Source organism: Gamsiella multidivaricata, assembly GCF_025024155.1.
Source record: "Gamsiella multidivaricata strain RSA 2152 chromosome Unknown BC939scaffold_21, whole genome shotgun sequence".
NCBI classification, from domain to species: Eukaryota; Fungi; Mortierellomycota; class Mortierellomycetes; order Mortierellales; family Mortierellaceae; genus Gamsiella; species Gamsiella multidivaricata.
The window spans coordinates 320,369-343,282 of NW_026251729.1; the positions used below are offsets into that span (position 1 = coordinate 320,369).

Genomic DNA, 22,914 nt, shown 5'->3' on the forward strand with positions numbered 1-22,914 from the left:
GCTGTTGAACCCAGGGTCTTGTTGCTCATTATCGGTTAGAGTGAGTGACAGCTAAACAAGATCCTTGCCACCAGTAATGAATGCGAGCTACATTTCTCCATATGCGTCCAAGGTCTTTAGGGAAAAGTTGATGTATAGAAGAGTCCGCTGTACCAAAACCGAAAATATCCATAGCTTCAACCACAGTTCTTCAATCCTAACGCTTCAAAGGAAGCGCCACCTCACGAACTGTTACTGTCCTCGATGGGCTATGTTGTCCTCAGCGAGCTATGCTGTCCATATGTTTGGATGGCAGGACAACAGCTCAGAGATACCTGCAGGGATGTTTGCAACTGTTAGTGCTGGAGGAGGAGCAGAAACCACATCAGCAATGCAGTGGACCATCCTGTCATAGATACATTGCCAGCTCAAAGTTGTCCTAGCCTTGCACGGCAGCAACTGGCCAATAGCGCTGTAATAAAAATTGGTGGCGCAAAAAGCGCCTGCTGTAAGATCCATTGAGCGACTGTATACGTCTCTGTACTTTAATATATCACCTATCTATAGACCTCCTCCTCCTCTCCCCTTCTACAGCGGTAACTCACAGATTCGCCGTCGAGACAAACTGAGGCTCCCCAATAGATACCGTCGGTGACGAGGCCGTCGGTGTCGACGAGAACGGGGCTAAAGCCCTTCGAGCCGTCATGATTCTCATCGCCAGCCGAAGACAACACAAATCCACAGCCACGACCTCCCACGCAAACTCGATCCCATACAACAGATGGATCCCCTTCACGATCCGCTGCGCGATAGTCTGGTTAATCATCACAAACCTCTCATCCACGGTATATGGCATCGTGTCCTCGTCGAGAGCGAAGCATCGTTGGACATAGGGTAGCAATGTTTGACTGATCGACGCTACAGTCAAATCCTTGTCGTCTTCACGGCTCGGGACTAATTTTTCATAGACCCCAAAATAGAATCGTTAAACGCTAATATCGCTCGTGCGCTCTCTTGTAGCATTTTTTTTCTCCATTGAACGTCAACTTACGCTTGATCTCAAATGGAGTGGTATATGCCATCACGTTATACCGATCATGATGATGGTACCTAAACTCAAATGTCCCTTCGAACCAAGGCAACTTGTCTCCCAGGAACGTAACTTGTCCACGACAGAGCTCCTGTCCATCCATCCAAACAACCTCCTCCTCCATCACCTCGCCATCCCCATTCCCTGCATGATCATCCACTCCTTCCTCGGTTTTACCCAGCCTGATATCGCAGCCTACGAACAGATAACGACCTTTCGATGCCACATTGGTGACCTTGTGGGATGTGTTGCTCGACACCTTGTAAATACCGATCCAGTCCTTGGATCCGTGATTCAATGGCGCCGTCCACTGAACTATGAGTTTCTCACCGAGTTCGTACACCGGCGCTCCCGCCGAGTTGAGCTTTGGGAGCGCTTGGAAACCATCGCTGCTGCTATTGCTGTTGTTGTCGTTGATGATCTTGATGGAGTACTGGGACATATCATACACGCCCATATCGTCCCATGTTCGTCTGCACACAAATGCATAAAATATTATTTGATTAACATCTGCGGGGCCCCAAGCATGACCTGTAACGTAACATGTAGTCCTAGACAGAAAAGGAAAAGAAAGCCAACTTACCCAACGAACAACTTATCCCTAGAGTTCTCCAGCAACGCTTTGGAATTCGACATCATCTCCTGGATCCTGGGTGCGACTACGCTCTGGACCAACTCCGTCGTACCCTCGACCAGCTCATGCGCCCTTCCCGAGACCACCCTTGTACGCTGTGCCATATCTGTCTCACCCAACTTCTCTCGGAACTTGTCAACCTCGTCCTTGACCTTTTGAGGGAGAATTTTGGCCGCCTTGACTGTCTTGACCACCCCAGCATCCTTACGCAGTTTATCGCCATAGATCTTGCGCATATGCGGTGACTCCACATAGTGCAGGAACAAGAAATTGGAGATCTGGGAAAAAAGCGCCAGGATAAAGATGGACCAGCTATTGCAGATTAGTGTCATGCCCCAGAACGCGGCATGACCCATGACCTTTTCAGGGTTGTTGACAAATCTATACCGTATATAAGCCATTGCAGGCATCAGTTTATGGCTCTTATGGTTCTTCACAGACGCAAAATCCTCTCTCCACGCACATAACCGGTATCGCTTGCTTACCTGTAGATACCAGTGTAGAACAATCCACTAGACGATTCTTCAATAAAGAAGTCGCCATAGAACCATCCAAAGTCTCCAAGGACCTCAAACACCGAAACCGAAGCCCAGACATGCAACGCAATCAATGCAAGTCCCAGAATATGTCGCAGCAACACGGTTCCATAGGTCCAATCATCTGGGATCGAGTACATCTTGAACGCCGCCAAGGAGAATGTGGCATAAGTCATACTGTTCGACAGATTGAAGATACTCTTCCAGCTCTGGAATGCATCCTGTACTGTGCCGCCATGCTTGATAAAATGCTTAGTATAAAACTTGTTCACGCTTTGCATACTCAGCACCGCACCCAGAATATAGGAGTGGAAGATACGCCAGACCAATGCTTGGAGCACGATCATGGACGTAATGAAACTGGGTCCCATGTTCGAGATCAGTAACGGCACAACGGTTGCGTACAGGATGATGAGCGCCACAAAGATATCCGCAGACCGAAAGATGTCAAAATTTTTGAACACGATGAGGTCTCGTCGGAAGTAGGTGTTATACATGTCCTTTGATCCGCAGGGAACTAGCGTTGCTGTTTGGTCCAGCCCTGTGGTGGGGGCAGTACTGGATACATTTGGCAAAGTTGAGTCCGGCGCCTTCCTTCTTAGCGCTACCGTACGCTTCTTGTGAACCAAAGGTGTGTTGTACGTCTTGTCGATGTCTAGAGGTGAAGAATAATACAGATATCATTAATGGATATTTCACAAAAAAAAAAAAAGTACAATCCTCCTAGCAAAGACATATCACGTTGCAACGACGCTTACGAGGATTCTCGACTAGAGTCAGGAACACAAACTGGGCAGCGTGGGCAAACAGGGAAACAAAGAGCACCATGTACGACGCCATCATCAAGGAAATGCCATAGTATCCTGCATATCCGACCGAATACATTGGATGCGGTGCCATCTCAAAAACTCCATCGAACGTTAACGACTGCTCGATTAAAAAGAAAAAATCGCCCCAGTCTAGGTACACCAAGGGAAAAAAAAGACCCGTTTAGCTGTTTAGTTTAAAATGACTTGGTATAATCCAACCATGAGAATACATGTAACCTCAGAAACGCAGCACTTACACCATGCAAAGTCTTTAACGACTCTATGAGCATCCAGCTTGACCCAAACATTGAACAACACTAGGACAAGACCTCCAATCCACCGCAAAAGATGGCTAAAGAATCCATATCCTTCCGGCAATGTGAGCCACGACAGCGCAAAGCAGACATAGGACGTAAAGTCGTTCATGAGGATCAAATCGACTAGCTGTCGGTACAGGAGCCACGTGTTGTACTCGATAGGCACAGCCTGTGCGAGCCGAAACAGATCGATGAGATATTGGTTAAAAAGCGAAAGAGAGATAGAAATCATGTCGAGTCCATAGTCGTCAGGGATGACAGAAATCTGATCTCATTCCCGTTGCAGCGATCCAAAGGAACGGTTCCTTACATCGAATTGATAGTCGCTGCCCATCTTGCAGCTGAGTTCGACTTTGAGCCATCCATACCAGGGACTCTTTCGGTTTTTGTCAAAGATCCCCTTCTCCCTCGCCCAGGCGACCAATGCTCGACGTTCGCTCTGTATCTTGAGCAAATAGCCCAGCCCGGCATTGTACCCCGCTCTCCATCCAAGAAACAAGAACAGGAAGAGCCATCGTCTCACGACCAAGGGCAACGCAAAGAAGAGCAAGACCTGGACACCCATCACCGCCAGAGTGATGATATCAAAGGCCGACTTCTTTTTTGACATGTCGAACAGCTCGCTAACCATGTCCTTTGTCACAGGCACGCGAAAGACTGGACATTGTGGATGTATAGACATTGAACATTAGAATAAGAAAAATCTCGAGCCCACAGTCAGCACCGTAACCATGAGCTAGCTCTATACAGTATGACATCGTTTTCCTCCAAAAAAAAAAGAGAAAAAAAACATACTGGTGCCATTGGGCGTCTTGCCATACGCTGTCTCTTCGGATTCCTTGACCAGATTCTCCTTCTGGGCTGCTGTCAGTTTCTGAGCCGATGGGAAGGTGGTCAATCCATCGCTTTGAACTCGACCGCGCGCAGCCCTTGGCGATGTGCTCACGGTCCCATTGCCATTGCTAGAGTTTTCGTCTGTATCGGCCACGCCCTCGGTGTTGCCGTTGATATCTGAGGCAGAAGCGCCATCGCAATGATGATGCTTGTTGGCAGTGGAGAGTCCAGCAGTAAAGGGGAGGGTTGTGTCGAGTGGGTCGTCTGTCACTGGTTTACGGTTGCGAAGTTCTGAATCCATAATGGCGGAGACCGATAATTCGCCTGTGCTCTCTCGTTCTCTCTTTCAAAGTCGACGGTGCACACAGCAGGTATGTTGAGCCCTGCTGAAGAATAAGAGTTTGTCAAAGAGCCAGTTGAATGACTTTTCGAGAGGAATGGAAGAGGAGGAGGAGAGAGAGAAATGACGAGAAAAGTGGCAGCTCGCTTCTCATTCTTTTTTAACGAGAGCGTGGGAACTATCATCACGGGAGCATGGTGCAGAAATCGCGACGCGGTCGTGTTTGCGCGCGAGATTATATTACAATAACTATGAGAGTGAAATGTCTGTCTATTGGTCTGCAGAGAGAATCCGCACCACATGCGCAAGATCACCTCCCTCCCGATCCAGGATCCCCTCAACACGCGTGTCAATCCATCCCCACGACCGTAGCCATGCCAGCTTCTTGATCCGGATTTCCTTCTCTTGCACCTTGTGCCACCCCTCCTTGACCTGCTGCTCCACCACCCGTCTTTGCGCCTCGTCAATCCTCTTGACACCAACAACAAAGCCTCCACTGATCGGCCTGTGGTCCGAGACACGGCACTCGTTGCGCTTGTAGAACAGCTGTCGGACATGGCGGCCCCTCCAGAGAATCCGATCACACCAGGCAGGCGTTCGATGCTTAGATGAGGTGTCATAAGTGTCCGTGCCAGGGTCATACTTGTAGGTCGGTGCAAACAGCAGCTCGCTCTCATTGAATGCGCGCAACACAAACTGTGGGTTCTTGAGCTTTTGAAGCAACAGCTGGTCGTGCTGATGCAGATACGCCCAGTCCTGCGCCTGGACTCGTGCGACTGCGTCACTAAACTTGACGTCGATACGGTAATTCAGATCTCCAGATAAGAAGCAAATCTCATGGTCCATTGCCATCGTTCCGTCGCCAAACCAAAAGACTTCTGGGTGCACAGTCTCGGACGAGATCGCCGGATTAGGGTGGGTCAGCTTTTTAAGCACATTGGCCGCGTCGGTGTTGCGCTGCCTTGTGTGGGATTGACCTGCAGCCAAGTGACAGTTCACAAACGAGATCGAAGTGTCGTCGATGATGAACCTTGTTGCAATTCCACCCTACACGAGTGCAAGTAAATTCCGTTAGCATAGTTCTCCTTAACAGTGTACAAACTGGCCTGTCAGGGCCGCAGCGAACAAAAGAATGTCCCGCTTACCTTGTTGCCGTGGTATCCTTTCAAGCCAGTCTTAACCATGTCCACATGTGTCCACTCGCTTCGAATGTTGTTCCATTCCTGGTCCCGTACAAAGACGCAGCTGAAGAGACCGACCAGGTTGGAACACTCGAGCAGCTTGAAGTTAACTCCCATAGGCGAATACAGCTCCCGAATCTTATTCGTCAGATAGATCTGCCAGCGCTTGTACTGCTTTGAAATCGTCTCTGTTTCTGCTCGTTTCGAACCCTTCAATAATGATTCTAATGGAATAAAAAAAAAAGACAGAGAACAAAGTGTGAGAAGCCACGATCCCGCGTCCACAAATGAACATGACGCATTGACAATGCTTTGAAAGGGGTAACTTTACTGGCAGTCATCTTCTTGCTCTCCAGATCGACAATCTCTTGGAATCCAACGCTGATAATGTCGGGTGGTCCTTCTTGGTCCATGCCGGTGAGCCATGACTCAAATAGCCTTCTATCTGCACCGCCATTGACATCCTGCGCTGCGGGCTTTGATGCATCAATATTCCATGAGCAAATCAAGACCTTGAGATCACGCCACTGACAGTATTCTTTGCTTCGATCGACCATTCCTTTGGCTATTAGTATAGCATTGAATGTCAAAGTTAGCACAAATACTGAATGTGAAAAGGTAAAAGGAAGAGAATGAACAAAAAAAAAAAAAACAACGCTTACTTTGACGATCTTTCGCCATGAGTCCGTCCCAGATTTTGATTTCGCCATTCTCTGCGCAGCTGCCGACCTGGTGTCGGGATCCAAGGATCAATCCCTCTTCGTCCAGTTGGAGTATTGCGACACCGGATTCCTTATGCGCCTGCCAATCCTTCATGACGACTGGAACTTCAGGGCGCAGATCGAGGACATAGATCTTTCCTGTAGCAAATCCTGCCCAGAGATACGACCCGACACCCAATAGCGACATGATCCTGTAGGCGTGTACGTTGATGATCCGGACCTTCTCGCGCGATTCAATAGACCAGATAATGACTTTGCCATCCTCGTGTCCTGAAAAAACCTGGCCGCTTCCCGCAATCGTCGCCATGCAGGTCAATGGACCGATTCCATATGGTACGTCCATCGAAATTGGAGCCATCCTCGGTCGTCCTGCATCCGGTCCTACTCGCATCACATGGATGCGGACTCCATCCGACGACCACAGCATGTCCTGGACAGCAATGGCGCACACCTGTTTTGGTGGAATTGTCAATGACTGGAGTGGCGCCTGAATGGTGGGACGGCCAAGCATTGTGTCCTCTTGCCACACAAAGACGGATCCTGTGTCATCAACTGTCCAGACCTGAGTTTTGCAGCGAATAATCTGAGTGATGCATCCTCCTTTGTGAGCCGCCCGCTTCTTTTCCACGACCTCTCTCGTCTTGGTGTCAATGACCTGCAAAGAGCCTTCGCTCCATCCAGCCCATAAATACTGACCCAACGAATCCGGACGTCGACTCTGTGTGAACATGAGCGCTGTTGGTTTGGTGTCTTTTTCGTGCCCATATGATGAAATGTTTTCGCCAGTCAAGACAGAGTAGATGCGGATATTGGAGGTCGCTGTCGCCACTTGTTCATTCGAGATGCTGAATGCCCTGACTCCATGTGATTTCTGCTGGATGTCGTGGATTCCAATCACATCCGAGAACAAGGGAAGACGCCGATTGGAGCGAGAGTAGTCTGGAAACACGCCATCGGTCGCAGAAGGTCCGGTTCCGGTTGGATGATTTTGAAGTGCATACGGTCCTCTTCCAGCGTCTGATTCTAGGTCCAAAGTCGGACCCGGCGACGTGAAGGATGCTGGATCATGTGGTGGTTGGGGACGTCTTCGGATCGATGGTTTGGGAGGGAGAGCTGGGGCGGCAACCTGATCTGACACTGAAAAACTTGCCTGTCTGGGCGGTGGAGCCTTCGAAAGTGGCCTTGCAGGTAGTGAAGGGGGGGCTGGCGGTTCCATAAATGTCCTTGCCCGCGTCGGACGCGGCGAGGCGCCTACAGAGCTCATAAATGGATTGGCAGTCATCGAGGGATTATATTCCTCCGCATCGTCGTAATCCTTGTCCGAGTCGTCGCTGGTCTCGTCCGAATCTGACTGAGAATCACTGAGATCCATATTGGCGAATCCTCGTTCGGGCACAGGGCTCGTGGTGGTTGTATGGGAGGAGGAAGGCGAAGAGGAGGACGTGGAAAAGACACGCTTCGACTGCGCTGGAAGATGATCATAGGTCTGTTGAGGTGCAGTCAGGTTACGAAAACGCGAGGCGTTGGCGACCATCCCGGACTCCCCAGGAGTAGAGAAATTTGGCGAGGGTCCCCGTGGCTGCTGGGCTGAGGAGAGCGGCACCAGCTGCACACTTGATCGTCTTGGCGGAGGAGGTACGGGTTGTGAAGGCGAAGACATGGCGAGGTTGTGTCCAGGAAACGAAGGCGGAGGCATAGGCTGAACACTAGAATGTCGCTGTGAAAAGCTGCTCTGGCGCCCGGGGATGGGTGTGCTACTGCTGCTACTGCTACTGCTGTTGCTGTTGCTGGCTGGCTGTTGCGCTGAAGGTGTATGGCCTACCAAAGGAGAGCGGGATCTTGGGGGTAGAAAAGGGATTGAGGATAGTGGTGGAGGAGAGCTCGCGGCGCGTGGACTGGATGGGTGAGAGCCATGCTGAGGTAGGGGTGCATGAAGCGAAGGCGAGCTTGGAGCTCCTCCCTGTTGCAGTCGGGCGGTTAGAAGCGAGGGCTGGTTCTGTGCCCTTGCTGTGAAAGATGGTGAAGAGATTGGTGCAGCAGGAGTTGATGTGGGTACCGTGGTTGCAATGTTGTTGTTATCACTGAACGGGTCCTCTGCTTCCTCGCCCTCTGCCTCGTCTTCTGCGATACATTCCTCTCTGTGATCCTGATGCGCGTGCTGCTGTTGTTGCTGCTGTAGTAAGAGTTGTTGCTTGGCAACAATGGAGGATGTTGTAGCAGACACAAAGGAGCCAGAGCCGCCGGAAGGTCTTAAATAGGCAGGGGAGGCTGGATTGGTCTGGGTCCGGAGATGTGAGAGTGCTGCTGATGCTGCTGATGTTGGTGCGATTCCAGGGGCGAAGGAAGATACATGTGAAGTGGCCGGTGAGTTTGTGGAGGAACCGGGTGCAGAGGCGAGTCCATTGATGGCGTGGGCGTGGTTGTTGAGGTGGTTGTGCGAGGCAGCGAAAGAAGAGGATGTGCTGGTTGCAGACGGGTGTAGGATCGAGGAAGGGGACGAGGGCGAGGTTGAAGTGGAAGTAGAAGAAGGAGATAGGGTTGTTGCTGGTCTGGGAGCAGGGAGGGGAGGGGTGTTGGAGGTGAAGGAGTTGGCAGCGAGGGTGGCGATGGCAGCGGCGGTGAGGGAGATGGGCTTCCTTGGCGGCAAGGGCGAGGAGAGTGCGGTTGGTTTTGGTGGCGGCGAGGGAGCGAGTGCCTTGTTGTTGTTATTGTTATTGTTGTTATTGTTGTTGTTATTGTTGAAGGAATTAGTAGTAGTGGTATTGGTAATGGTATTGGCATTGGCGTTGGCATTGACAGTAGTAGTAGTAGTAGTAGTAGCAGTAGTAGTAGTAGGAGTGTTGCTGTTGATGCTGTGGGGAGCAAGGATCATGGTTGTGCGTCGTGATGGCGGCAGCGGAGGAGGGGGCCGCGCGGTGAGGCCCTGACTTTGGCTTTGACTGGGGGCGTGGTTGTGGCTGTTGTTGGTGAAGTCCATGATGGATGACGACGTGTTTCTGTGTCTGAAAAGAGTGTTGAAGTGGGAAAAAGAGAAGAAGAAGAAGGAAGGGACGAAGAAGGAAGGGAAGAAGAAGGAAGGGACGAAGGAAGCGACGAAGGAAGCGACGAAGGAGAGAGGGAGAGCAGGATGTAACGGGATGCAGGGATGTAAAGGGAAGGAGGCGAAGGAAAGTAAAGGAATGGAGTGAGAAAAGAGAAAGAGGGCGAGGAGAAGAGAGGGCGAGAGAAAGAGAGGGAGGGGGGAGCACGCTCGTCGGTGGCTTTCTTCCTTTTCGATGATCTCCCACTCCCCCATCCCATCCTCCCCCAGCTCCCCAGCTCCCGTCTTACCTCTTTCCTTCCCTGTCCCCGACTTCCCTTCCCCTCCCTTCCCATCCTTCCTTTTCTTCCCTTCCTTGCCTTCCTTCTCTTCCTTCACTTCCTTCCCTTCCTTCTCTTCCTTCACTTCCTTCCCTTCCTTCCCTTCCTTCCCTGCTTTTGTTGCATACTCCTCCCTCTACTTCTTCTACTTCCTCTTTTTCATCTTCACCATCCTTCCTTTCTTCCTTCTTTCCTTCCTTCTTTCCATCCATCCCTTTCTTTCCTTTCTTCCTTCACTCCCTCCTTCTGTGTTTTGAACATCACGCATCATGGACAACAGCATCCATCCCCGCCGTCCCAATCATCCTTCAATACATCCTTCTTCTCGTCGCCATCAGCGCAGCCAGAGCCAGCCAACGGACGACGAGACCATATACCCTTCCCCTGCCCCGTCTCCCAGACCTGGTCTCCGCCTGTCACTCCATCTCTCCAACAACAAGATCGACATCACCTCCCACTCCCCCTCTTCCTTCTCTTCCTTCTCCTCTTCCTCGTCTTCCTCCTCTTCCTCTTCTTCCTCAACCACTCCACACCCGCCACAGCACACCCACCACCACCAGTTCCCTTACTCCTCCGCAACTCCGCGGCACTCAACTTCCTCGTCCTTGTCCATATCGTCACAATATACCTCTGCCACTGCTTCCTCCGCCTTTGCCCCGTCCTACACCGGTCTCACAGATACCTCTTCCTCCTCAACCACCACCCCCAACCACACCCCTCTCAATGGATCGCCATCGTCCCCCTTTTTGGCCAACGATTCTCCTTCAGCCGAGACCGCCGCACACAGCAGCAGCAGCAGCAACAGCAACAGGTCCAGTTTCAACTTCACTGGCCACACTCTTAGGGGCAAACGACCCGCGTCCTCCTCCTCCCTCTCCAGACTCGCTGCCTTCACCACCAACGACGGTTCCACAAAGACCCTAATGTGCTGCCCACATTGCACCGCCCCCCTCTCTGTAGCCATCGTTCAAAGACCGCGACCCATCTCCACCCCGTCCTCTGGCTTCATATCTCCGTCCTCCTTCCCCTCCTCTCCAACCACTGCACCCTCGCCATCGTCCACTCCCACTCCCGCTGACACCATCAGCACAGCCCCGCTCCCATCCCCTTCCTCCCCAGCAGCATCCCAGACCCAGACCGTCTCCTCTTTAGCCCAGGCCTTTCAAACCCTCTCGTCAACCGCCCAAATCGCCTTGCTGGCCCAGCTTGTCAACATCTGCACCATCTCCCAGCTCACCCACCTCTCCTCCATCATCGCCCCAAAACTTAAACGCGACTTCCTACGGGACCTGCCTCTCGAACTCGCCCACCATATTCTCTCCTTTGTCGACGACCCACAATCGCTAGCAAGAATCAGCCAGGTATCGAGGTTCTGGCACGAGCTAGTCGAGACCGAGGACTGGGTCTGGCGCACACAATGTGTCCTGCAATTCGGCCCAACCTCCTGTTCCTCCTTGCCAAGCCCAAAGTCTTATAGGGCCCCGAGGATGGGTTTTCTGTATTCAACGAGTCCGACGAGTCTGGATGCAGTGTCAAACACGCTGAAGGCGCTTTCCAACACTGCCAGTAGTGCAAATGGGACTAGTAGTGCTGGCGGCGGATCTAGCGTGAATTCGTCCCATCGGCTATCGCTCACCTCGACTGCCACTGCTAGTTCCGGTTTAGTTTCAGGAACGACGACCACGACAACAGGTGAGCCGACTTGTTCTTTGACAAGAGCTTCTCCAGCCTGGGCGAATACCCGTGAGCTGCCCCTGATCTCGACTTCGACTACTCCTTCTCCTTCGTCCGCGGGACTGGGTATCGCAGCCGTGCCAACACCGACTAGCGGTAACAATACTGCAACCTCGACGGTCCTCTCTTCGATGCTGTTGGCCAATCAGGGGTCACTCTCTTCTCCACTGTTGCATCATGGCCCATGCGACAACAATAGTAGTGCAGGTGGTACAACCTCTATATCCATGTTGCGCTCGGGCATGACATCAAGATTGACAGCTACGTCAGCTGCAGCTTCGACCTCACCTTCAACCTCAACCGCTGTGTCAGGATCGGCTTCTCCGACATCACTGTCGTCTCCAGAGGCACTCGGTGGCGTCATGTCTGCACTGTCGGTCTTGGAGGGGAAAACCAAGAGGACGACCCCTGATACCCCATTGTCGGATTTGCAGCTGCAACAAAGCCTTCTTTACAGTGGACAATTGGTATTACAGCAACAGCAGCAGGAGCAGCAACAGCAAGCGCGACTGTACCGACAGACGACGTCGTACAAGGCGTACTTCAAACGACGATATATGATTGACCGCAATTGGTTCTTGGGACGGCACAGTCTTATTTCAAACACCACACCGGAAACTGGAGTCGTGACCTCGCTGCAGTTTGATCATCATCATATTGTGGTTGGATGCGATAACAGCCGGATTCAGATCTTTGAGACAACAACAGGTCGGTTATTGAGGACCTTGAAGGGCCATTCAGGAGGCGTCTGGGCGCTAGAATTCGTCAAGGGCGTGGGTGCTACGGGTGAAAAAATCTTGGTTTCGGGGGGATGCGACCGGTATGTGTGCTTGATTTTTGCTTTTAGGTTATTTTGCATTGCGCGTTTTGTTTAACCCCTGTCCTTGGACAGTACGTCATATACGACATGTTCTCTAATCTTACATTTTTTTTTTTTTCTTTTTTTTTTTTTTCTTAGTGAGGTGCGTGTCTGGGATATGAACACAGGATGGTGTCGTCAGGTTATGTCTGGCCATAGCGGTACGGTCCGCTGTCTGAAGTTGCATCAACTTCCTGCTAACACCAGGACCAGCAATAGCAACAGCGGCAGTAGTAGCAGCGCGACTATCTCTGCTCAGGAGACTCAGCCACGACAACATTTAGCCATCACCGGATCCAGGGACGCAACCCTTCGAGTCTGGGACATCCAGACCGGCAAGAACATCTTTCTACTCCAAGGTCATCGGGACTCTGTGCGGTGCATGGAAGTCCGTGGGGAACTGCTGGTCTCGGGATCATACGACTGCACCGCCCGTGTCTGGAGTCTGGTCACTGGAGAGTGTCTGCTGGTCCTGCAGGGTCACTTCCAACAGATTTACTCGATTGCATTCAATGGCGAATACATCATCACCGGCTCTTTGGACTCGACCTGTCGACTCTGGTCACCCGTCTCGGGACAATGTCTGGCGACCCTGCAAGGGCACACTCAGCTGGTCGGACAGCTGCAGTTGTCCGGCGACAGTTTGATGACCGGCGGAGGGGACGGGTTCATGTACCTGTGGAACCTTAAATCAATGGAGTGTCAGTATCGGGTACAGGCCCATGACCAGTCCGTGACAAGTCTGTGCTTCGACGCCAAGAGGATCGTCACCGGTGGAAACGATGGTGCCGTCAAGCTCTGGGATCGTCAGACAGGCAAATTTATCCGCCTGTTGACAAAGACCGATGCCGCCATCTGGAGGGTCGCTATCTGTGAGGAACGCGTCGTCATGTGCATGCAGAAGAATGGACACACCGCCATGGAGGTCCTGTGCTTTGATTCTGAGGCGCCCCTGTTGCCAGATACCCACACAACCACGTTTTTGCAGGACCATCTCCTCCACCATCCTCACTCTTAGCAGCATGTCATCATATTGCGTCCTCTGTTTTTGTAACAGCATGAATAATAATAATCTCTGTGCATGACATATCCTTTTTTCATTTTTTTTTTTTTTTTTTTTTGTCTGCAACGTGCCAATGGTATTTATTGGTAGCGAATGAATACATTTTGCCCTTGTAGATAATTTGTCAAACCCAAAGTTTCTAAAATCTTGATAACTTGATGGTTCATCTGATGTGCAGGATGTCCTGGATCCAAGATGCTCCTGAAACCCGCCTCCTCCTCGACTTCCGAACCCTTCTTGGCTCCATTCGCGGGGGATGACAATGCATTATTTAGAGTCGAATGGTCTTCGCTCCTACGCCCAATAGACGATCCGCCTCCTGCAATAGTCGTTGCCGCCACAGAATGAGAACTCGAAGAACTAGAAGCCGAGATGGACCGCTGCATGCTGTTCGACCCAGGCCGCGTTAGCGACGCCACCGATGATGCTGCCGAAGACGCAACCGAAGGCCGATAGAACCCTCTGTTGGCATTCTCCTGTCCAGTAACAGCCGAAGATGCTGCAGAAGGTGTTGGCGATGACTTGAACAGGTGGTTCGTCGAAAGCGGATCGACCACCGTCTTCTTAATCCGTGCACTGGTCTTTCGAATCGCCTCGTTCAAGGGGTCCAGATGATTCGTCAGCATCTCATTAATAAAAGGATGTGGCCCCAAAGGACTGGAAGTATGAGTTGTCACCCCTGTCCCATGGTTCGCAGAATTGGCTGCAGCCTCCAGAGCAGCTGTGGCGCTCAGCAACGTCCTTGATCCAATAATCCGTCCAGAAGCAGCGCCTGAACTCGGCCGGGAGAGCATTGCTGAAACACCTCCGTTCGCCACTGCCGGAGACGGCAGTGCAGACGACAACGAAGATGTCGACGAGGACACTGAGGCTGAAGCAGAGTTCAGCGCTGAATCAGCCTCAGTCGATGCAAGCAAAGCCTCCTCTTCTGCATCCGTTGGTGCTAAATTCTTAGGATCCGACCCTCCAAGAGCCGTCGTGGTTATAGTTGCTGTCGTTGCGAGTGCCTTCTGGAGTCCCTTGTGTGTCGATACCACGGTCCCCGAGGACGACCCAAGGCCCATGAGGTCGCTTGGTCGCCGACCTAACGTTGTAGGTCTTTGTGTAGATGACGGAGTAAAGGACTCTGTGATAGAGATAGATGGCGATCCCATATTGACAGAAGGTGCTCCAGGGTTGGCAGAGACTGATGTGGTTACTACCATTGGCTGCACAGAAGTTCCAAAGAGAGCCATAGTTGGTGCCACTGACTTGCGGCACACAAGCTGTCGACACTGGATAAGAAGGTGCAGCCATTTGATGTACCGGATCACCATGGCTTCCATTCGCTGGATACCGCTGAGTCGGCTCGGAGGCGGGTGCCCTATGTGCTCGATGGGTTGCTGCTGCCTGCTGAAATCTCCTGGTCCTGGACCAAACTGTGGAATACCCCTGACCCTGCTTCGTATCCTGGACCTCGATCTCTTTTCATCCTTCAGGGCGGATCCTGCGGAACTGCCGCTCGTCAATGATTGATCTGCCTGGGTTTGCAGTGTAAAGCTACCGTCGTCTTCTTCATGTTTGTCAAATCGAATGCCGACGTATTCTGGATCCAGCTCAAATAATGCAATGAGGTCTGCGTCAGGATCCAGGTCCGGCTCTTTGTCCAAGTCCTTGTCGGGGCCATATATTACATTGGACTCAGCAATGATATTCACGATCTGTTTGTCGATACCAACTTCCAATGCAAGTTGACAGAAGAGATGCAAATTAGTATCTTCATTTTACAAAATTGTAAGTATAAATGTAATACAAAAGTACTCACTTTTTGACTCTGTCAAGGCTCGCTCGATTCGCCCCGTTAACATGCCCAACGGCTGGGAATGATAGTCTTGATGTCCCGAACTGGTTTTCTTTTTGCGCTCCAAACTCCTAATACCCTTCTGGACTCGTTCACGGAACTGCGCCTCTGCCAGGGCCAGCCTTTGCAGACGTGCCTCCCCTAACCGACTCTCTGCTGCCTGCTGCGCTGCAGTGTTGCCCTGGCTCTCCTTTCCAACGCCAGTGCCGCTCTTGGCGAGCACAAATTCAATCAGCAGCTCAGCTGCCATCTGGATAGTGATGATTCTAAAGCGATGCGCCCCGGACTCTGGCATTCCGCATATTATATCCATCAGTCGATCCATCAAATCCTCACGATTCTGGATGATCGGTCCAATCTGCGTACTGACAGAATCTTGCAAGGATTCCGTCTCATCCTGTTGCTGCTCACTCTGTGGTCGAGGCGGCAATGGCGGTGGGACGGTGGAGTCCAGCTCTCTGATCTCTGCCTCTCTTGCATCCTTTGGAACTTCTGAATCTTCTTCATCTGATGAAGGATAGGGATTTACCGCTTCACGATCCTCCTTTGAAGTGTAAACAGGTCTCAGTTCTTGCTCTATCGTACGATCATGCTCTGGTCGCTTAGCAGGATCCTCTGAAGTGGCTGGAAAGATGGGACCCAGCAATGAAGAGGCCTTGCTGCCCTTACGTACTCTGGACCTTGCCTTTGCCTTCACAAAGACATCATCATCCGTAGCGCGACTCCCTGAAATAGCGGATGATGAAGGCAAGCTGCTGGACAAAGTCCGTAAGGATGCGCCTGCTAGGGATAGCGACGAGTTTGGAGGCAGTGCTGGTCCCGGATCTTCAGACGCTAACAACTCTTGCGTCTCCTGCGTTTCTTCGCTGTATTCCTCCGCTTCGAATAGTGGTGATTCTGTCCTGGTTCGCATTCTGGCTGCAGTCGCAGATCCTGCAGCACCAAAAAGACTACCATTGATGGTCGATGACCCCCCCGGTCCAGGAGTTGAAGCATTCCATGGGATAGCCCCTCCTGCGCCGCTAGCACTTAGCATCGAATCCGAAGAGCGTTCCCGTGACATGGCTGTAGTCCCTTGTGAACCTTTCGTTGCTGGCGCTGAAGACATTAGATTACCCTACAGCATTGAACAAAGACGTCAATCCTTGTTCTCGAGATGCTCGCCGATGCCTTCGATTGCTCCAAAACATACCATAAGCATTTTGCTTTTGAGTAATCGCTGCGGGTATATATCAGTACCGAGAAGGACATCCGACATGACGCCTACGACAGACAGAAGAGAAACCCGGTTAGTATCACATCAACTACAGCCGAGTGGTTCGAGTTAATCAAAGATTATACCAACCGGGGTTGTGCCCTGTAAGATACACAAGTGTGAGTGCTGGTAGGACAAGACGGTCACTGTCGACACGACTCAAGTATTCATAGATCAAGGCTTTGTAAGGATTTTGCTGTTGCTGTAACGCACTCGATGGGAATGAACGTGGCGATGGTTGAGAATGCGGCGAAAGTGAGTGTTGAATGTTGACGTGGGCTTGAGGCGCCACAATGCTAGAGGCCGACAGATAAGAATCCAGACTAGCAGGACTGGAGCCCAGCAGACCGAATGAGTGGAACTTTGAAGTGACGGGACTGGCGGGTCGGCTGGATTCCGGGGATACTGAAAGACTTCCGAGCACCAGCGGCGAGGGCGAGTGACGCAAATGAGACTGAGAAATATGCTGATGCTGGACATGAGATGAACGGTACTGGTTTGAAAATAAGGTCGAAGTCAAGGCTGAGACTAGTGGTGCATGTTTGAGCACATGGAACGCATGTAGCAGAAGTGATAGAGCCACTAGTGGCATCAATTTTGGTGACTAGGGTGCGATGACCGTGAAAAAGCAATTGTACATTAGTAGCCAACATTCACGTGGATTCGCGCATATTGTTCATCGTACTCAGCACCGATATCGGCACTTACAGGCGCTGACGAAGATGACTTGTTCGACGAAGATCCCTGAGCGCCTGTCGGTAGCAAACTGTCCAGATACATAGGCCTCAACAGCCGATTCAGCAGATGCGAAATTAAGATCTTATTGACCTTGGACACGTCCAGTTCAATGATGTCGTTCACATAGTAGAAGCAATCCATGTGTTCCGCCAGATAATAATTGATCCGCGAGAATTCGCCATCCCTAATGTATTAAGAGTACATCGGATTCGATTGAATGAGAGCTATGTTGGGTGCGCAGAAATTCGTGCAAAAATGCCAGTATGATCCCGGTTGCTCGGTCAGTAACATACCCGGGATATAGAAGCATATCATTGATGGTCGTCCCGTAATTGCCAATAAACCAAACCAGGTTTGAAAAGTAGGTCGTCGTCGTCCGATCTAAAATGAAATCCTGCATTTGATGATCATTCACACTGTAGACATTGAGTGTGATAACGCGGACTGCAATCCTGATCATGCTTTCCTCATGATTAAAGAACTTGATGGCTTCGGAGTATCTGCAGGGTCCAAAAAAAAAAAAAAAAAAAAAAAAACGTATAAAACGTATAAAACGATCAGCGGTCCAGAAATACAGGTTACCAATGCGACGTAAGTTGCATAGGATTCTAGCCTTACAGAGGAAAGTCATCCAGATGCTCGTTAAAGAAGAAGTAGATCGTGTCCTTGGATAACTTGAAGGACAATGTCCTGAGCAGATAAATATAGTACGCGAGGATCTCATCATTCGAAAAGTCGTACTTGAGACAGATGACCTGGTTCACGTAGTTGTTGGAGAGAAGAAAGTCTGCAAGACAAAAACTTGGATTAACTTGCCTGTCATTCATGCCGAGGCGCGATTAAGCGTGAACAAGACAAGAATGATGCCATTAACTTACACAATGATTCCCGCGATCGGACGTTTTCAAACATAATATTGAGAGTTTGGAGCACCTGGACTATTAGTGATCCATCGTGCTTGCTCTTCAAGATTTTGAGAAAGTGCCAATGCACATTCTGCTCAAAGAAATGCCTAATGATAATGACAATTAGCAGGCAAAAAAAAAAAAAAGGGGGGGGGGGAGGATGAGCACGAGTGCTAGTTAGGCATAGGATAAGCGAACGGATGGCACTGTCTCTCTGGATTGTTCCTGAGGGTTTCTCGATAGGGCCCGTGTCGTAACGAAAAAAGGATGCATTAAAGAACACGGCTGTACACTTACTCCAACAGAAGAGGATCGTGCTGATCACCCCAGATCAAGAGCTGAGTCAGCTCCTTGAGACAGCTGACAATACTCTCCTCGTTCGCATCCCCTGGAAAATGTTGAAGTTGTTCGCAGAGTGATCTATCAACGACATAAACATGACCAAGAAAAAACTGTCAGAATGATTCAACAGGAGAAGGGTGACCAACGAATGAAATAGGGATCGATGCAGGATATAAAGTTGGGCTTGTTGGCTAATGGAATCGCAGGTTGGGCGCAATACCATGCATGGTGCAGTGCTGACTCCTGAGGAGACAGTAGTACCGACCATATCACTTCACTTCCCAAACATGGACCATTAGATAGGGATTCACTGCGACAACGGCGGAGAATCCAGTGTCGCAACCAGAGCACGGTAGTAAAATGAAAGAGATAAAGAGCAAGCGAGCGGGAGGATGTGCAGAGGTTGAAAGGCAATGACGTGATGAGGGATCCTTTGAGGGTATGGTTATACCGGGACTATGGCCTGATGTTTAATCGCACGCGTATTTATCCTTTTCCCTCAAGGGCTCTGGAGTTGATCGGAGAGATCATCATACAAATCACCACGATGTCCAGAAGGGATACAAAGAGAAGTGGAGGCAAATGGAAGAAGAATATGGATGGACAAACACGCTACTTTAGGTTCTCGAGACTGAATCGTTCTGGCTTGGGCTTGTTCCACAGCAGGTTAAACATGCGAGAGAGGGGCGATCAGTCGCAGGCTGGTGGATATGGCGCGCCGGAGGAGTGAAGAGGAGACGCGGGGAAACGTGCTTCTTTTGCTTGTTGATGCAGCAATTGACAGACAACTAACTCTATGGACGGGTGGGTGAGTGCGTTTGTTGGTTCAAAGGGAAAGGGTCAAGCAGAAGAGGACGCGAGAGGAGGTCTGGGCCTAGTCCTGACGTACGCAGGGGAGTGGTGGTGGTGGTGGTGGTGATGGTGGTGATGGAGAGGGAAAGATGGAACAGAACACTCAGAGACAAGAAAGAAATAGTGGACAGATGAGCGTGGTTTTTTTTGGTGGCAAACAATAGGGACTGTTCAAGATTGTAAACCGCGAGCAAGATGGGCAGTGGCGAGTGAGTGAGTGGGTGAATAAAAGATAATGATGATGATGATGATGATGATGATGATGATGATGATGATGATGATGATGATGATGACGATGATGACGATGAGGAAGTAAGGGAAGAGACAAACTCCTCCTCCTCCTTTCCCTCTCCGTTGAAGAAGGAGGACCAAGCATGAAAGAAATCGCCAGAAAAGAAGGCCCATGCGATCCCACTGCAGGGGAGAGCGGTCACTGGTCACTGGAGTGAGAAGCTGAGCTGAGAGAGCTTTCCCCCTGGACGCAGATGCATTCCTTTTCCTTTCTTGTCACAACAACACCCTTATTCACATTCACACCCGTCATCTCTTTCATTCCTCCTCAGGCTACACCCCCTTTTTCTTTTGTTGTCGTTGTTGACGGAGTCGCCGACTAAGCAGCAAAGGATAAAAATGTCTGCTGCTCCACCTTCGTCACCTCCCCTGATCCCAAGCACCAAGCTGCTCACCCAGGATTTCTTTCCCGGGGACCATGCTACCTCCCATGGCTGCCCACATCTAAAGCCCTTCAAGAAGAACGGCGAGATCCTCAGTAACTATCAGATCCTCGCCCGATACAGTCTCCACTACAAGAACCGACATGCCCTTGGTATCCTTCCTCCGAAGGATAATAAGAAGCGACAGAAACATTCCGAGGCAAGTCCAACTCAGTTGACCTTCTCGAGGCACCTCTTGTCGTGTAAGGCTAACCTCCTCGCACGCCGCTCTTTATGTCCAAATAGGATAACCAATCGAACTCCAAACCGACGCGACAATTACCAACACCAGCATGTCTGACCTGTGAAACTGCTCTGGGAAGGATCCATGCATGTCTACAGTGCGTATACGTCGGTTGCTGGAAGGGTGAACACATCCAACACCATTCAAAGGAGACAGGACATACCTTCTGTACGTTTTCTGATTCGCCAGCTCATTACTGGAGTCCAAGACATCCAGCAACGGGCTCTGCGTTACCCTTCACTATACTTCGTTACTTACCTTATCCTCTACACATGCGCACATAGCCATGGAGATCAGCCGTTGCGGTCTGTACTGTAATCAATGCAAGGACTTTGTTTACGACCGCGACTTTGAGGGAATCCACAATGGCGAGATCATACGAAGCTCAGAGACCATTTCCATGATGCAGGGTAAATAGCAGCAACTTCATTATGTCCGATCAGACCTAACATTGGTATTTATCGCTCCAGTCCACTAACAAACAGCTATCGTGTTTCTTCAACCAGAACCAGGACAAAAGCGACCGCGATATGCCAAATGGCATGCTGGGACCAAAGAAGCTGCCGCGATCAAGGCAGGCGCAAAATTAAAGACTTGTCAGGGTAAGGTAGCAGCTTACGATATCATATGGTGCCTGAAAAGGATTGCGCACCCTTGACTCATCCTTGTATCTCAATTTCATGTGTGAATCTCCATTCAGGTCTCCGTGGTTTGCGCAACATGGGTTCAACGTGTTTCATGAATGTGATTCTCCAGTGCTTCATACACAACCCTCTGCTGAGAAGCTACTTTCTGAGTGATCAGCACAGCTCCAAGCGTTGCGAGGTCAACAACGACTGCATGGGCTGCGAGATGGATCAATTATTTACTCAGGTACGATGCAAGGTTACACAATCCGCGATCCGCAGGAAATACAACGCAAGCGAGGGCTTAACAAACATTTTTTTTTCTGCGCTGATAGTTCTACTCTGGTGCCAAGGTGCCTTATGGACCATGCAGCTTTCTTCACACTATGTGGATGTCATCGTCGGACCTTGCAGGATATGCTCAGCAGGACGCACATGAATTTTTCATCAGCGCTTTGAACCAGATCCACGCAAAATCGCCAAGTACGTCAAGGGGCCTAATGAAAATAGTATATAATTCGAATCTTGGTCGCCAATCTACTAACCACCGTTGTTCGACATGCATACAGGCGCCAAGCTGCATCACTGCAATTGTGTGATCCACAAGACCTTTGCTGGTGTGCTTCAGTCGGACGTGACCTGTCTCAATTGCGCTAACGTGACATCTGCGTTTGATCCGATCTTGGATATCTCTTTGGATCTGCGGCCTACGAAGCGGAGCAAATCTGCAGTCAACAAGGCACGCGGAGGAAACGATGAGAGAAATGACGGCCCAAACTCCTTGGCTGACTGTCTTGACAGGTATGTTCTCTGTCTTCGTGCCACCAAATACCCTATAAGCAAAGCTCGAAACGTCGAAAATACTAACCATAATATCGTGCCGCTGCTTTTGTTTAGATACACTCATCCGGAAAAGCTGGGCACAAATGAGTATAACTGCAGTAAATGCGGTAAAACGGGTCAAGAAGCCACAAAGCAACTCTCTATAAAGGTCATCCCCCCCGTACTTAGCTTTCAATTGAAGGTAATGCATCATATTCTTACTCGTTCGTCTGCCCTATCTTTTAAGGATTTGCCCTGAGATCCAGTGATCCAATATTGCTTTTCGATTTGGCAATAGCGTTTTGAGCACTCCATGGGTGCATCAAAGATTGAGACGAAAATCAAGTTTCCTGCACAGCTGGATATGACTCAGTACACGACTTCGGCCCGCAGATTGAAAAAGAACAAATTAGCAGCGCAGCAGAAAATGAATGGCACATCGGGCTCTGAGAACGGATCGCCTTCGACACTATCCTCGATTTCATCCGCATCCTCTGTCAATGCAAGCATGGAGCCGATCCCAACCTATATTTATAACTTGTTTGCGGTGATCAATCATCAAGGAAAAATGGATACCGGCCATTACACGGCCTATGCGAAGCACCGCGGCGAGGTAACTAGTCGGGAAATACAATGATAGGGCGAGATCATACTGCATGCCAGTTCCTCAATTCTAATAGGCCTCTTTGTTTGAACTCCTTTTATAGTGGTTCTCGCTCGATGACCACAAAGTGTCTCTGGCGACTCAGAAGGAAGTCCTAGACAGCAAAGCGTATGTTCCTGGACAAGTCCTGCTGCGTTTGCGTCAGTTTGGTCTGCTAACCAACTGGACTAACCACTGTTCTCTTGACCTGTATTAACCGCAATAGCTACATGCTGTTCTATGTCAAGCAAACACTGGACTACGATTTTGTCAACGCGTCAAAGGATTAAATATGGCCATTTTAGTCTGTGTTCTTAATAAAAGACATACTAGATTTTCTTTTTTTCATTTTTCATTGTAGCACAATGGAAAATAGTGATTCTCACCGGTGAACGGTTAACCGCGGTGAACAACTTTTTTTGTGATTTTTTCACCGGTGAATTCCACATATGGTAATAGTACTTCTATTTCACTGA

At 50.2% G+C, this 22,914-nt stretch overlaps 5 protein-coding genes across 5 annotated transcripts; 2 read left to right on the forward strand and 3 right to left on the reverse strand.

Annotated features, from left to right (window-relative positions):
• Nucleotides 1-452: 452 nt before the first annotated feature.
• BC939DRAFT_446823 (phospholipid methyltransferase-domain-containing protein) lies at nt 453-4,656 on the reverse strand. Its single transcript, XM_051555013.1, has 8 exons — nt 4,161-4,656; nt 3,676-4,022; nt 3,306-3,534; nt 2,998-3,198; nt 2,189-2,894; nt 1,653-2,084; nt 1,031-1,542; nt 453-933 (listed from the first exon to the last, which is right to left on the reverse strand). Exons 1-8 carry the CDS (start codon nt 4,498-4,500, stop codon nt 581-583), a joined length of 3,120 nt encoding a protein of 1,039 aa, XP_051413852.1. The 5' UTR covers nt 4,501-4,656; the 3' UTR covers nt 453-580.
• A 153-nt stretch (nt 4,657-4,809) lies between these two features.
• On the reverse strand, nt 4,810-7,658 carry BC939DRAFT_395461 (Endonuclease/exonuclease/phosphatase; the record flags this gene model as incomplete). Its single annotated transcript, XM_051552227.1, has 4 exons — nt 4,810-5,586; nt 5,685-5,944; nt 6,052-6,279; nt 6,377-7,658. 4 exons carry the CDS (start codon nt 7,656-7,658, stop codon nt 4,810-4,812), a joined length of 2,547 nt encoding a protein of 848 aa, XP_051413853.1.
• A 2,413-nt stretch (nt 7,659-10,071) lies between these two features.
• Nucleotides 10,072-13,413, forward strand: BC939DRAFT_501758 (uncharacterized protein; the record flags this gene model as incomplete). The annotated part of the gene is made up of 2 exons (XM_051560203.1): nt 10,072-12,356; nt 12,495-13,413. The coding sequence occupies 2 exons, from the start codon at nt 10,072-10,074 to the stop codon at nt 13,411-13,413; spliced, it is 3,204 nt and encodes a 1,067-aa protein (XP_051413854.1).
• A 103-nt stretch (nt 13,414-13,516) lies between these two features.
• On the reverse strand, nt 13,517-19,519 carry BC939DRAFT_446830 (uncharacterized protein). The gene is made up of 10 exons (XM_051555014.1): nt 19,155-19,519; nt 18,494-18,616; nt 18,170-18,303; nt 17,910-18,078; nt 17,585-17,791; nt 17,262-17,475; nt 16,644-17,157; nt 16,491-16,561; nt 15,263-16,415; nt 13,517-15,175 (listed from the first exon to the last, which is right to left on the reverse strand). Exons 1-10 carry the CDS (start codon nt 19,211-19,213, stop codon nt 13,539-13,541), a joined length of 4,281 nt encoding a protein of 1,426 aa, XP_051413855.1. The 5' UTR covers nt 19,214-19,519; the 3' UTR covers nt 13,517-13,538.
• A 365-nt stretch (nt 19,520-19,884) lies between these two features.
• On the forward strand, nt 19,885-22,786 carry BC939DRAFT_409444 (uncharacterized protein). Its single transcript, XM_051552907.1, has 11 exons — nt 19,885-20,263; nt 20,350-20,515; nt 20,632-20,757; nt 20,854-20,949; nt 21,048-21,220; nt 21,309-21,456; nt 21,543-21,774; nt 21,871-21,997; nt 22,094-22,408; nt 22,503-22,567; nt 22,665-22,786. The coding sequence occupies exons 1-11, from the start codon at nt 20,021-20,023 to the stop codon at nt 22,726-22,728; spliced, it is 1,755 nt and encodes a 584-aa protein (XP_051413856.1). The 5' UTR covers nt 19,885-20,020; the 3' UTR covers nt 22,729-22,786.
• The last annotated feature ends 128 nt before the right edge of the window (nt 22,787-22,914 follow it).